Source organism: Lepidochelys olivacea (assembly GCF_965140295.1).
Source record: "Lepidochelys olivacea isolate rLepOli2 genome assembly, chromosome: 6".
NCBI classification, from domain to species: domain Eukaryota; kingdom Metazoa; phylum Chordata; order Testudines; family Cheloniidae; genus Lepidochelys; species Lepidochelys olivacea.
The window spans coordinates 37,900,472-37,915,471 of record NC_140416.1 but is presented as its reverse complement, the minus strand read 5'-3'; the positions used below and the strand labels follow the sequence as shown (position 1 = coordinate 37,915,471).

The window sequence follows — 15,000 nt, the reverse complement described above, 5'->3', positions numbered from 1 at the left end:
GCTGTTTATACTAATGGTCACCCCTCTACATTTTGCTGAATGGAGGGATTTGGTTAGCTGTGAAGGTGGACTAAGCAGATTTGCACTGCTCTTGAATTTCAATGGTTAGTTTATGCTACACCAGAAATGTGCTGAAATATGCTTAAAAGACTAGAACAGGGATCAGCAACCTTTGGCACGCGGCCTGTCAGGGAAATCCGCTGGCAGGCCGGGACAGTTTGTTTACCTGCAGTGTCCGCAGGTTTGGCCGATTGCAGCTCCCACTGGAGGGATGTACTGGCCGCCGCTTCCCACAGCCCCCATTGACCTGGAACAGTGAACTGCAGCCAATGGGAGCTGCGATTGGCTGAACCTGTGGACGCTGCAGCTAAACAAACCATCTCGGCCGCCAGCAGATTTCCCTGACGGGATGCATGCCAAAGTTTGCCAATTCCTGGACTAGAAGACAATAAAACTGGAAATAGACTATATTCTCAGCTAGCATACAGAGTTTCCATGGAATGGGAGAAGTGAGCCATGAACACTATCCACCTACCCCTGGCATTACCAAAAAATCCTGCCCTTGGCCTGGCTAAGAAGGGTGAAATGGATGGGAAAGAAAGAGACCCACCACAGCTTTATTTTGTTCCATAAAGTTTCAGATCAGCATCACAAGCCCCTCACCTCGCCACAGCAAAAAGGATGCCGCACTGTTTATCCAACCCACAGGCCGGATCCTTCCCCCATCCCTGTTCATCCCAGCTTGTGCAGTATGGTGAGGTGCGTGGAGGGGCCAGGCACCAGGAACACTAGCAATTTTTATAATCTTTCAAGGGAGAAAGGACTGTTGTGACATTCCTCAGACAACCTAAGTGTTCCCTTCCCAGACCTCACCCCCATTTATGCATAGCTACTGTTTGTAAGAGGACGGTAAAATCTGGGATTGGAGGGGGAATTCAGTGAAACCATGTAAACTTTCAAGGGACAAAAGGCAGCTCTTATTAACTTATGGCAACCAATTATATAGTTTTTCTACAGGTGTCTCATCACCCACGTGGGTCCTTTCTAAACCAACCCTCTCCCTTCCTCCGATCTGCACTGCCTCCCAGAGCTTTGCTGCCTGCATGCTGGCTGAGAAATGCACAGCCACAAGGGCACAATGATTGTTCCTTAACAATCTGTTTTCTAGCTTCTGCCAAATGCATAATAGTGGTTCATGGGAAATCAATAAAATCAGTTGTTATAGCCGGGTCTTGCTCAGGGCCAATTTTGGGTGGAGTAACTGGAGCAAATGCTAGGCTTAAAATCAGCAATGTAGTAACAGAAGAAGAGGGGATATTGGTGGAGAGGGTGTAGATCCTTTGTAACTTACCGGCTGTGGGTTCTGTTTCCTGCCACAGCTTGAGGAGCGGGGAAATTGCTCCTCCAGGTAGAGGTCCAAAATAACATGTTCCTCGTTTTCCAAGTCTTCCAGGGCATCCTCCATGCCCCTGCTGCCTCCTTGCCAGGACTATGGTATCCTGTTGAACAATGAGGATGGTGGAGTGGAGAAAGGGGTCTTGAGCCACTTTTGGCTCTGTACCAGGAGCCCTTGACAGCAGCCAGTCCAGCTTGTCACAGAAGAGCCATGCACAATGAGCGCTTCTGGAATGTCTGTTAGTCTTTTGCCTTCCTTTGCAGGAGCCTCAGGCACTTGATGTGTTCCTGGCACTGGGCCAGAGTCCACTCAGTGTTCTCTGGCTCCAGCCTCTGCTCTGAGTGAAGAAATGGAGGACAGTGTACTCCAACCACACATGGACCGCACCTGGGGGTGGTTGGTTGGGCAAGGGCTGTTCTTGGAGCAGGATCCATGTTCACCTGTACTGAACAAAAGCATGCAGCAGAGAACGGTTCTGATGTGGTTGGTGCAGCTTGCTACTATTGCTGAAAATAGGCTGGCGATGGTGGGGGATACTGGAACCTTCAAAGACCAGGTAAGGGTGAGGAAGAAAAGGGTTCAGTGCATTGTGGGAATGGGGGTAGAGGACTATTGAAACTCAAGACCTTCTGTATGCCCCTTACAGCTGTCTACACTTCACACAGCACGGGTATGGAGCCATGCTGCATCCCAAGGTGTGTATTTACTCACATGCCTCAGGTTTGCTAGTTTACTCACCATGTCCTCACCTTCTGACAAGTGCTTCAGGGCTTTAGATGTGGATGGTCAGGGGTTGGGACAACCACACGCATGAAAACTTGTGCAGTCACTAGTGTAGATGTACCTTTCGAAGTAAGTCAACTCAGATCAGATTGGCAATGTGTGAAGGTACATATTGCAAGGGAGAGAAGTAACACTATATGTTTTATCTGAGGTGCAGAAACATGCTTCCAGGAAACTGGCCACGTATATGAAGGCGGGGTTGGCTGAATGGGGAGGCATTGCATTACCAGAAGGAACCTTGTAGCACTTTGACTTGAGGGCTGGACAGAAATGAGTCATGACCCTTTCGCTGCTGGCGGCAATTTTAATGTGGGCTGGTTGTGGAGTCAGGCAGGTTTAATTAGAATGAACCTGTGCATGAGAAGATAAGAAGACCTGGCTATCTTTTAGTAGGATTCTATTCTCATGACTCGGCCACTAAGCATAAAACTGTTAGGCTTTTGTGAACTCTGCAGATAGCTTATATGCCCCCTTTGGAAAAGGGAGGTGTTTTGGGTTGGGGTTTGTTGGGCAGGCAAGAAAATTAATATGATTTTGTTGGTGACAGTGCCTCAGTCGTATGATTGGTAGGAGGGATGGCATATTACTGAGGAGGCTGGTCATGAATAAGTTGTTTTTTGGGTTTTAATTATTTTGTGGGGAGAAGTTATTGGCAGGGAGTGTTTTGCAGAAGGGAGAGGTATTGCCCTTTTAAAGAAGGGGTTGTGTTTATTTAAAACAAGGAGAATAAGTTATTTGTCTCATCAAAGATCTAGATCATAATTGTGAGAAACTTGCTTCCAAGAAAATATGGAGTTTTAACAATTCTTATGCAAGGTTGAGAGGGATATCTTGCATCTGAGCTGAAGGTCAGGATTTAGCTTCCTACTTTGTACAGTTTGTCTCTGGTTTCTTTGAATATTATGTATTTCGGTCTGTACATTCCTACAGGAGGGATAATGTAAGTAATCTGACCACATTTTGGTATTTAGATTATACTGGATTCTCACTTTTTCTTCTCTCATCTGTCCTCTTTCCGCAATGGGTGTTTGTTTTATTGTTTTTGTTTTTTAAGCTCTGTCTTTGTTAGGTACAAGAGAACTGCTCTAGACTGAGCCTGGGGACTAACTCCGTGCATAGCAGCGTCAGTGTTGGGTGAGTGTAAAGGTGGCTTAAAGTTATCTTTGCACCTCCACCCTTCCTGAGCTGCACCTGAGAAATGCATGGCACAGTTCACAATCTGGGCAATTTTCCTTTGAATTAATAGGGAGACTCATTAAACTAGAGTGGGCTTTTTTGTATTGCAAAGCAGCTGTAAACAAACGTGGACCGCACTGCACAGATGCCTCAGCCCCCGCCTCTAGTATGGTTTTGATTGACACCTGTATTATGTGACTGAAGATAGTGATTTTAAGTGACATCTTCAGGCACAAGGTCACAGCAAAAGATTTAATTTGTTTGAAAAGTTAAAACATGAAGTCACAGATTGCTTGGAACAGTTGGTGAGAGACAGTCAGATTAGCAACACTGAATTTGCTAGAGTTGTGAATGTGTTGTACTGTAACTTTGAGTTTTAAGCTTACTTCTGCTTTTGTCATCCGATATTCCTTTCAGGATCTTATACCTACTTATTGGCTAATAAATGAGACTAGTATATAGTGTCTCATGTCTGTGCCAAGTCAATTCTTTTCTAACTTACTTCTGGAGTCGAACCATTCCTGACCATTGAAACTGGATTAACATTTTTAATGGGGATGGGTGGCAGATAGAGAACAAAAGGGAGCATCACATAAAGAAAAACATTATTTTATAATGTATGTTTTTGTTTGTTTTTTATATACAGAATATATGTATATATTTGCACACATTTTAGACCAATTTAGTTTTTCTTTTTATCATGCATTTATTTCTGTAATTCAAATAACATTCTAAGTTGTGTGTCATGCTGGGTTTCCACCAATTCTCAGTGTGTGGAACTCTTCCCTGTGTCCGCCATGCTAATGAATATAGAAGGAGTAATAATATCTCACGAAAGCTCAACTTGATTTTGTTTTTGTTACTTTATTGAAACACTTTTATTCTGTTCTCTTAATATTAAGCACCTTTATTATATGACAAGAATGGTTACTATTGTCTAGTGTCTTAGTAATACCTAGCATGAAGTTTATTGCAAATTCAAGAAATTAAAAAAACACTTTCTAACTTACTGATGTCAAGCCATTCTTTTCTTTTTTGTTGTTTTTAATTTTCTTTAAGAGATGATATTGGAAGCTATGAAGAGGCAATATTTTATTTTACGTCTTACATATAAACATAATTGGACAGCCTTTCAAAAGCCAATACACAAAACGTTTGTGTTTTTGTGTGTACCCAATATAGGTATTGAAATGCCTAATTTGTTCCCATGTGTCTTTGCATCTGGAATTTGTATGCCTGTTTTAGGGTGTGCACAAAAGTGCATACTTTTCAATACCTGACCCACTTTTTTAGGTGGGACCAACTGGAGCAGTAAGGGTTGAAATCTGCATGTAAGCTCCACAACACAGAACTTCAGAAAGGGATCCTTAGAAATCCTACTTATCTCTTGCTTTTTTCCTTCCATAACTATTAAAGTTCACTACTGACAAATTCTTTGTTATTAACGTACATAAAGCCTAACTGAAAAATTATAGATTTCTATTAGAGGTATAGCAAGTAATTATGTTTTTATGACTAATCATTTAAGGAATTATTATAATTAGTATAGTATGTTTTCACAGGTCAGTCCAGCAGCTTCTGTACGATTTGGTCACTATTATGATGTATCTAAAACAGTGTCTCCAGAGCTACTTCAATCCATAAAGTGGCACCGTTTTTTCCTTCCTGAAGAAATGTCTTTGCACCCTGAAATAAAAACTTGGTAAGTTCTTAACCCATATGTTACTTATATTTTTAGTTATTTGCATGCAAATTAAGGGGAAGATTTTTAAAAGTGCCTAGCCAGTTTATTACCTGTATCACTGGCTTACAGTGCACTTGTACTCCTAAAATCCTTTAATTGCTTTTGAAAATCTCCCCCTAAATGTTTGCAATCAAGGAGTAATATAAAGTAATACTGAGAATGAAAGGTCAAACAATAGTTTCAATTTCAAAAAGAAATCTAAGTCTGTTTTCCAAGTTGGAAATTTATGATAGTGTAGGTCAAGCACAAATAAAATGTGAGAGACCGGAAACACAAAGAATAGTCATAGCTGGCGACTGGCATACCTTTTCTACTGTATCTTTCTGGCTGTGTCTCAAGGTGCTTCTCTAATGTTAAATATAGATTAAGTAGTCCTATCTCTTTATTCAACCTGGACCTCTTGGTATTCTAATCTGTGTTTTATAAACTTCTAGGTATAGAGCCAAGTCCTGAGAAGTATTTTAATGTTATTTTTTTTAAATTAAAATACAGTATGGCACAAATGAAAAATCTGATTCATAAAAGAAATGAAGTGTTTCACTGAGTGCTTTTTCAGAAATGTAAACAACCTAAAGAGTACTCTGTTTGCTGACACAGTGTCAGTATTACATGATCAAAGGTCAGTGGTTTAAATTCATTCAGTGAATGATTCTAGCTAGATTTGTAAATAAAGCAGTTTGTACACTTTTAGGAGATGGGACAAGTAAGGGCACTATTTCTACAATAAATAGTTCTACATAACTAACACACAGTGTATAATACACTTTTTGAATGGCAGGGGCCACAGAATTTGGCCACACAAGGATTTTATTTGGCCAGTTGCCAAAGTGGGGCTACATTGCCACCCAGCAGATGTCCCACTCTTCTTGTACCGCTCTACAGTGTGTCGCTAACTGGGATGGATTTCATGCCAGTAAATCTGTGGGTATGAAATATGTGTGTTTTTTTATTTCTGATCAAGGTAAGCATTATGTAGGGACTCCATTCATAAAAGAAACTCTTATCAAAGGATGTGCTATTTGTGCAAGAAAAGGAGCAAATACACATACCAAACAACTATGGCTTTGAACCTGCAGCTAATTGAACTGATTGAGCATTTATTGGCCTCTGTGAACTAGAGCGCTTAATAGCAGCATTGGGAGACCTAAATATAATCACATCTTGCTGGCATTACTTTGAAGCAGCCTATTAGAAAAGGGTGTTAAAATGCACTACATTAAAAGAATACTAAGGTCTTCTGCAATGTTATGAAAAGAAATTTTAAACACTTCGATCAAGATTTTTAAGAATGATTAGTAGGGCTGTCAAGTGATTAAAAAAATCGTGATTAATTGTGCAATTAAAAAAATTAATCGTGCAATTAATCGTGCTGTTAAACAATAATAGAATACCATTTATTTAAATATTTTTGGATGTTTTCTACATTTTCAAATATATTGATTTCAGTTGCAACACAGAATACAAAGTGTTCAGTGCTCACTTTATATTATTATTTTTATTTCAGATATTTGCACTGTAGGACACAAAAGAAATAGTATTTTTCAATTCACCTAATACAAGTACTGTAGTGCAATCTCTTTAGCATGAGTGTTGAACTTACAAATGTAGAATTATGTACAAAAAATAACTGCATTCAAAAGTAAAACAATGTAAAACTTTAGAACCTACAAGTCCACTCAGTCCTGCTTCAGCCAATCATTCAGACAAAAAAAGTGTGGTTACAATTTGCAGGAGATAATGCTGCCCACTTCTTGTTTACGATGTCACCTGAAAATATGAAGAGGCGTTCGCATGGCACTGTTGTAGCCGGTGTCGCAAGATATTTATGTGCCAGATGCATTAAAGATTCATATGTCCCTTCATGTGTCAATCATCATTCCAGAGGACATGTGTCCATGCTGATGATGGGTTCTGCTTGATGATAATCCAAAGCAGAGTGGACCGACGCATGTTCACTTTCATCATCTGAGTCAGATGCCACCAGCAGAAGGCTGATTTTCTTTTTTGGTGGTTCGTGTTCTGTAGTTTCTGTGGAGTGTTGCTCTTTTAAGACTTCTGAAAGCATGCTCCACGCCTCGTCCCTCTCAGATTTTGGACGGCACTTCAGATTCTTAAACCTTGGGTAGAGTGCTGTAGCTATTTTTAGAAATCTCACATTGGTACCTTCTTTGCGTTTTGTCAAATCTGCTGTGAAAGTGTTCTTAAAATGAACATGTGCTGGGTCATCATCCGAGCCTGCTATAACATGAAATATATGGCAGAATGTAGGTAAAACAGAACAGGAGACATGCAATTCTTCCCCAAGGAGTCCAGTCACATAATTTTTTTAATGAGCATCATCTGCATGGAAGCATGTCCTCTGGAATGGTGGCTGAAGCACGAAGAGGCATATGAATGTTTAGCATATCTGTCACATAAATACCTTGTAATGCCAGCTCACATTATAAATAAGAATCAGGCAGCCGTATCTCCCATAAATGTAAACAAACTTGTTTGTCTTAGTGATTGGCTGAACAAGAGGTAGGACCGAGTGGACTTGTAATTGCTAAAGTTTACATTGTTTTGTTTTTGAGTGCAGTTATATAACAAAAAATCTACATTTGTAAGTTACACTTGCACAATAAAAAGATTGTACTATAGTACTTGTATGAGGTGAATTGAAAAATACTATTTCTTTTATCATTTTTACAGTGCAAATATTTGTAATAAAAATAATATAAAGTGAACACTATTTACTTTGTATTCTGTGTTGTAATAGAAATCAATGTATTTGAAAGTGTAGAAAAACATCCAAAAATATTTAATAAATTTCAATCGGTAGTCTGTTGTTTAACAGTGCGATTAATCGCAATTAACATTTTTAACCGTGATTAATTTTTTTGAGTTAATCTTGTGGGTTAACTGTGATTAATCAATAGCCCTAATGATTAGTGATTGAATGTCCTGAATTTTGTAAGCCCAATTGGGACACATTAAGAGGGCCTGATTTTGAGGGGGTGGGTGCTCAACACTTTCTTGGTTAGGTACCCAAAATCGCTTTTCACTTTTGAAAACGTAGGCCTCAGTCTTTCAAAGTGCCTAGTCATTCACAGAAAGAATAAGAATTTTATGACTGTGGAGACACCATTCCATTTACTTCAATCCCAATATTTTAAAAGGGTCTACAAGTAATAATGAATCCAAGAACCTGCCTGTCTTTAGAGGTTGAAGATAGAGATTCAGTAACATTATGTACACAATAGATTTCTCAAAACTAATACAATTAATAGCATAGAGAAAAGGAAATATGTTGTAGAATTGATGTAGTTGGTAATTATTATTATGTTACCTGAATGTTTACATATAAAATGTATGCATATAATTTAAATTTGGAAAATGACTTGTCTTATGGCAATTTATAAAAATTGCATTAATTTCACAAAAATTGGACTTAAAAAAATACAAGTATTAAACTCTAATATGGTGTGATCCATACACAAATATTTTACAGGTGATTAAGGCTGTAGAGTAAGAGACTTTTCTCTACTCTTAGATACACATCTTGTAAATACAGCTAATGCCCAAGCATCTCAGATTATGCAAAAGTGTATTGGTGCAGATTATCTATCCCCAAATGTCCATTCAACAATATAAGATCATTTTCTGTGTATTCTGCGTGTGGGATAAGTTAGTATATGTAAAGAAACCAACAAACAAATTTAAAAGGCCCTGAAATTTCCTTTCATTTAACCATAAAATCCACACTATGTGTATAGTTCTTGAACTGCTAAATATCCAGGGATAAATCCTGGCCCCATTGAAGTCAGTGGGAATTTTGCCATTGACTTCATCGGGGCCAAAAGTTCACCCACAGTATACACTAGGGACCCAGCAAAGTGCTGATCAACCTCAACTTCCATTGTGATCAGGCCCTATAGGAAGCCACATACAGAGCTCGTGCTTTCCTTTACACATTCCCACACCTCCCTTGGGAGGCACACCCACATACTTTGAGAACTGCTGGTCTAAAACAATTGGTATATACGTTCTGCTGTATCCTTGTGATTTATTACTAGGTGCTGCTTTAAAACAAAAAAATTGAAGTATCAGTTTTTGTTATGGATGAAGTAACTACATTTCTTAGTTTTTTCCAGGCATATTCACTTCCTGGTTGTTTCTTTCCTCCTTCCTCCCACCCTCCACACTACGTCTGTGGTTAATGTTACTCAAGGGAAGAATATATAACTAACCTTTAATTTGCAAGAGTTCATCCTGAATGCTTCAGAGCAGAATATGAGTTTATAAGAAAACTGTGGTGTATAAGTTATGTCCTGTGAATAGAATCAAAGTGGTCTTGTTGCCATTATGCCTTGCTTCCCAATTGCTATGCCATAGAAAACAGTGAATTATCTATTAACGGGCAGGGCCATAAATGTATGTGTTAAATTGTGTGTGTTAAATAGAAACCAAGTGTTTGTGAGTGAGGTTACAAATCATCTCAAAATATCTGTAGATTTAAATTCTTTCATTAACAAAATTATTTTATTCAGTATGCTCATCGGTGCCTGGACTGTTTCTATAATTATAGAATATGCCTATTCTTTGATCGTTAAAATGTTGTCCTCCTCCCTACGCAGCTCAGATGTGGGGAGGGTTTGTCTGGGACAGCAGGGGAAAGAAAACCTTTTGCCCCTTTAAAGATTACACACACATCCTTTCCACCCTCCCCATGGGCATTCAGGCTCCCTGTGGCTTATTAGTTGGACAGAAGGGTGCAACATAAGCCTCTCTTGTGTGCCCATGGGTGCCATTCTGCACCATAAGAAAAGCTTCCTCCCTCCTCACCTTTGGGATTAGAGTAGAACTGGGTTTTGAGGTCTTGCTGTGGGCATCATTCTAGTTGTCTTTTTGGGCTTGGAAAGTCCTTTTTCCACACTGTCAGATTAGTCTGGGCCATGTGGGGGAGAGGGATTGTATTCCTCTCAGCAGCCTAGGGACCCATGGGTAGGTTAGGTTGTAAAAGTCATATTTTTACAACTTGACAGGTGCCCAGTATAGGTACTTGTTCAATAAGGGTTAAATTCCCTGATAAATCAGAATTGTAAGAAGGTTAGGAAAGGGCTGACCTAAAGACAGTGGGAATGGGGTCCAGGCTTCTAATATTTGCTACAGCAAGGAGACAGCATCTTCTTCCACGCTTTCCCTAACCCCCATGCCACGGGGAGGTGTTGGGGTCCCAGCAATGATACTGGGACCAGGTTAATTGTTTGGGGTGCTGACAGCAGCCATCCACCAAGTGAAACAAAGTAATGGTGGAGGCTGATGGCAGCCCTCCACCAGTTGGCATGGATTTTAAAAGAAGGATGACCTGCTTTGGATGAGTTATTCCTGGGTAATTTCCATATGTGTTAATTACTAAAGTTGTAGCCTTGTTAAATTGTGGCCTTGTTAAATTGTAAATTTACAAAACAATTGTATTTTATTGTTTTTTCGTGTGGTGTCCGGGGCAAAGAAACATGAAAACGTTTCTTAGAGAGGTCATTCCTTACTCAGTCACCAAAAAGGAAGTGTCGTTCGAGGCACTTAACTGTTCACCACACACCTGTCTGTCAGCTATGTTCACGTACATTCTCTGAACATATCATCAGCTTGCAGCTTCTCAAGAGGCCCTGCTATACTCATTTCAATTATATGTGTGTGTGGAGTTATAAGATGTGGATTGCAGTTGAGAAGTGTCAGAGTGCATAACCATTTTCAGTGGTTTAAATAAAAGGAATGAAAACTAAATGGTTGGTGAACCTGTTATCTGTACTGTTAGTTCAAATAACACTCTTCTTTTGTACCTTCTGCCCAGATTGCCCAGTTAAAGCTACTAACATATTGTTTTACTTCGAAAAGATATAAAATATATTTTGGTAATTCGGGCAATCAGAAAATTTAAGCTGCAGCATTGCATTTTCTTGTATTTGCTGTCTTCAGAATGTATGTGCTCAGAAAATAGGTAGAAAGTCTTAATTTTATGTAGAGCCCAATTTTCCAGATAAATTTGGCCAAAACAGCTTAAACTGTTTTTCCTAATGGGGTCTACTAACAGGTAATAAGCCTATTTTTCATATCTTTGATAATTTAACCTTTGTTAAATGCTTAGAAATTATCAATAGGAAATCAGACTCTGTTGTAACCAGGATACCTTCTTGCCAGCTCCTGTTTTATCAGTTACTAGATGGCTAAACAAAAAAGGATAAGAACAAATTGTTTAAACCCATTATCAGAATTAAACAGTGTTTAGTAACAAAGCTAAAATTAAAAGACAACATTTCAAAATAAAAATAATATTTGTGGCTTTAAAATATTGCCAGAATGATCATGTATTTTATTATGGAGTTACAGTATATAATCAACATTTTCCATGTCCATATTATAGTGAGCTAGTTCAAGGTCAGACAAACTATATTTTAGACACAAGCAAAAGAAATCCTATTGTTCACATTCAAAAGTAAGTTAATTTGTAGAATGTTTAGCTTTGTTTCTTGAATTCTTATTCTGCTGTGAAGCTTTTTATTTCTTAGCGGTAAATAAGGAGTTTGTTTTTTTTTTAATTTCCTTAATGTAGCAGTGTACTAGTTGTGAGCACAGAAAGTGGTTACATACAGGGTTGACAGTGGAAAGAAGCTACACTCATTTTCCATAAGTTTTATCGAAAGCTCCCAAATACATTGTTTCACGCACACATTGAAAATACTAGAGCATGGTGGCAAAGGCAACAGGTCACCTTTGTTGAATAGATAGTGGTGTCTTGAGTAGATAAGGTATCTTCCAGGCAATGATTACAGCTGATGCTAGGGAATGGTTGACTGGAATTTATCCAAAAACTTTGACTTTTTGTAGTTGTTCTATTCTGGTTTGAACTGCAACTTCTGTATAATATGGTAGGTGGTCTTTAGACATTCCTCATGTAGACTGTGTACTGCTGCAGTTATTTGCAGTTGTGCATTTCATATGCAATATTCAATTAAAGTATCTACTGAAACATAGAGTAACTCAATTTAACTGATAATGGTTGAATGACTTGGGGCTACCAAAAGGGTTAAAGAAAAAACAATAACCAAAAACTGAAGTCTAATTTTGACCCAGGAGTAAAACTCCTGCAATCTAGTTATATATGAGAATATTTTAAAGGTTCTGTTAAATTTTTTAAAATGTGATGACAGAAGACATTAAGATGTTATTAATCTACTGTAAGAACGATTTTGATTTCATCATTATACAATAAAAACTCCATGCAGATAAATTGAGAACTGTATATTTGCTAAAAGCTATTTTTAAATTAAAGCACCTTTTCGTTTCTGAGGTGAGCAATATGTAGCTTTAAGTGTTTGAAGTGTGTTTTTTTTTTTTTTAAAAGCCAGTTAATTTAATGCTCACTGCTAATTTGAAACAGTGTTTTGGTTGGTTGGGTGGGTGGGTGGGTGAGTGGGTTGGGTGGTTGGTTGGTTGGGTTTGTTTGTTTGTTTGTTTGTTTGTTTGTTTGTTTGTTTGTTCAAGGAACTGAGCATATGTTTGCCTGAAGTCTGACTTCTATGTGCTCCTCACCTACACACACACAGAGTTTTTCCCTCCCCAAATGTATGTACGCAACTTAAAGTCAATTTTAGTAAAATTTATGTTCAGGAATGTATACTGTGAAGTACATTCAGAATTAAAATATTGTTAACCTTTGCTAAACCACAGAAGTAGCCCAATACTGTCAAACTAAACAAATGTTAAAATTAATACAGAACATGATAATATATTTTCTAAAGTCCTTAGGTGACTTTGCAGCCCAAGTCTCATTGAAAGTCAATGGGATTTAAGTTCTTAAAACTGTAATCCTATAAAGATTTAGGCACATGCTTAACTTTATGTACAATGCGTAGTTCCATTGACTTCATTGGGATTACTCAGAGTGCATAAAGTTAGTCGCCGATTCTGTGAAGATTTACTCTTGTGCTCACTTTAAAAATGGGAGTTAGGCTCCTAAATTATTTAGTCATTTGTGAAAGTTTTATCCTATGTCTTCCAAGTAACTTACAAACAAATTAATCCTCACAACTCTTCAGTGAGGTAAGTGTAGAAGAATTGTTATCCTTAAGGATATATGATAAAACTATATTATACTATACTGTTATGTATTTTAAGCTTTATTATGGTATAAAAATAACAAAAGGAAAATAAAACATAAACTGCACTGAATTTTCTTCTTAATCCATTTAAATGGAAAGGGGCTGATGGTAATTTTTTATTGATACTGTGATATGTATGAAAATTAAAACGGTAGAAGATGAGCTCAGGTGAACAGGATATTGATCAGGTGTACTTGAAATAGCAGTTCATTAGGTATGTGTTAATTATATGAGATTACTTCTGAAATGCTATGTGGTTTCATATTTTAAATTGCTTATTAAATCATTAATTTTCTAGGAGGTAAATGAGCCTTACATTGTCATCTTAATCTCTGCAGATTTTGCCTTTCGCATGTCATCAGGGCACTTAAAGCAATCACAACTGGCTTTCTAGAAATACTGTATTAACATCCAGTTTGTTCAAAGAAGATTTATTGCTTCTGCTCTGTTCTTGTTTCTATCATGTGGCTACCACTTTCAGGCTTAAAACTGAATCTGTTTACTTTCTGTTTACTTTTTTGTATGACTAATATAGATTCATAAAGTATCAGAATGTTTATTAAATTAAATTATCTTCTCACTGACAGTAATATGACCTGTGGTTACACCAAGCTGCTTCAATCTATCCAGAGGATCATATACCAAGAAGGATTTGATGGATCCTATCCCCAGGTACTGAGCACCTTCGGTGTCTTCTATAATCATGTAACTAATGTTGTTTTCAAAATTCTCTCTAGGGTTACACATGAAAGGTCTTGGAATAATTAACAGCCAACAAGCTGTTTCTAAGCATTGCTGAAGTAAACAAGTAAAGTAAATAGAGAGGCTGGTTCATATGTTAATGTGTATTCAGTTTTACTTAGTTCTCAACTGATATGGATAGGCTGTGCAAATTAACTGTAAACCAACATTTTTTTAAAAGGCTTATTCTATGCTAGTAGCTACTAAAATAGGTTGCTAAATGCAATGAAACTAGGCAAAGTGTATTTTCTCCTGTAGAATTTTCAGATAGCTGTTTTAACAACATGGAGTTCAGAATTAATTCACAAAACTATTGAGAGCTAGCAGCGTATTCCACGCTGTAAGGTTTGGGGTTTGTTTGTAAATTAAAATACATGTATCTTTCAATAACAAGAATTGAAACACAAGAGCTTATTATAATGCCATTTTAACTTAGATTAACTATTCAGAACAGCTTACCTTCAGGCATCTCTGTAAATACTCATAAATCACAGCATGAATCATCCACAATAATTTTTTAAAGACAACAATTTCAGAGGAAAACTTTTTCTAGTTTAACCAATGCTCAACTTAGTTTTCTTTGTCTTATTCAATCAAGAAGACAGCTTCTTTGGAGTTCACCTAAATAAAATAATCAGTCATGTGTGGTGATGCTTAATTGATAGATAATTATATTATCTTCATTGTTGTTATACAATAGAAACTTCATTAAGGTAGAAGTTACCTATTATCGGTTCTGGAGAATGTCAAAATATATAATTGCTGTATACTACTAGGCAGTTGAATTTAAACTATCTATGAGGGAAGACAGCCTTGGATTTTGTTTGGCTGCTTTTCTGTCTAGGAACGTTTTTTTAGGAACATTAACTATATGGAATACTTGTGTGTTCATTTAGCTTATTTTTGCAGTTTTCAGTCTCTGCAGAGATTCATGGGCAAGCATGTTTTCCCTTTGGTGGCAGTGCCCGTCTGGAGAAGTAAATTGGTCCCTGACAGGCACCTCTCCCCACTTGCTGTGG

General features: G+C 37.7%; 1 protein-coding gene across 3 annotated transcripts in view; it reads left to right on the top strand.

Annotated features, from left to right (window-relative positions):
- The window catches only part of ELP4 (elongator acetyltransferase complex subunit 4), a 258,260-nt gene that overhangs the window by 66,970 nt on the left and 176,290 nt on the right, over positions 1 to 15,000 (top strand). For all 3 annotated transcript variants that reach the window (XM_084631195.1, XM_084631194.1, XM_084631196.1), the window contains 2 exons: positions 4,918 to 5,057; positions 13,828 to 13,912. In XM_084631195.1, coding sequence (XP_084487321.1) covers positions 4,918 to 5,057; positions 13,828 to 13,912 — 225 coding nt within the window. The remainder of the gene's footprint in view (positions 1 to 4,917; positions 5,058 to 13,827; positions 13,913 to 15,000) is intronic.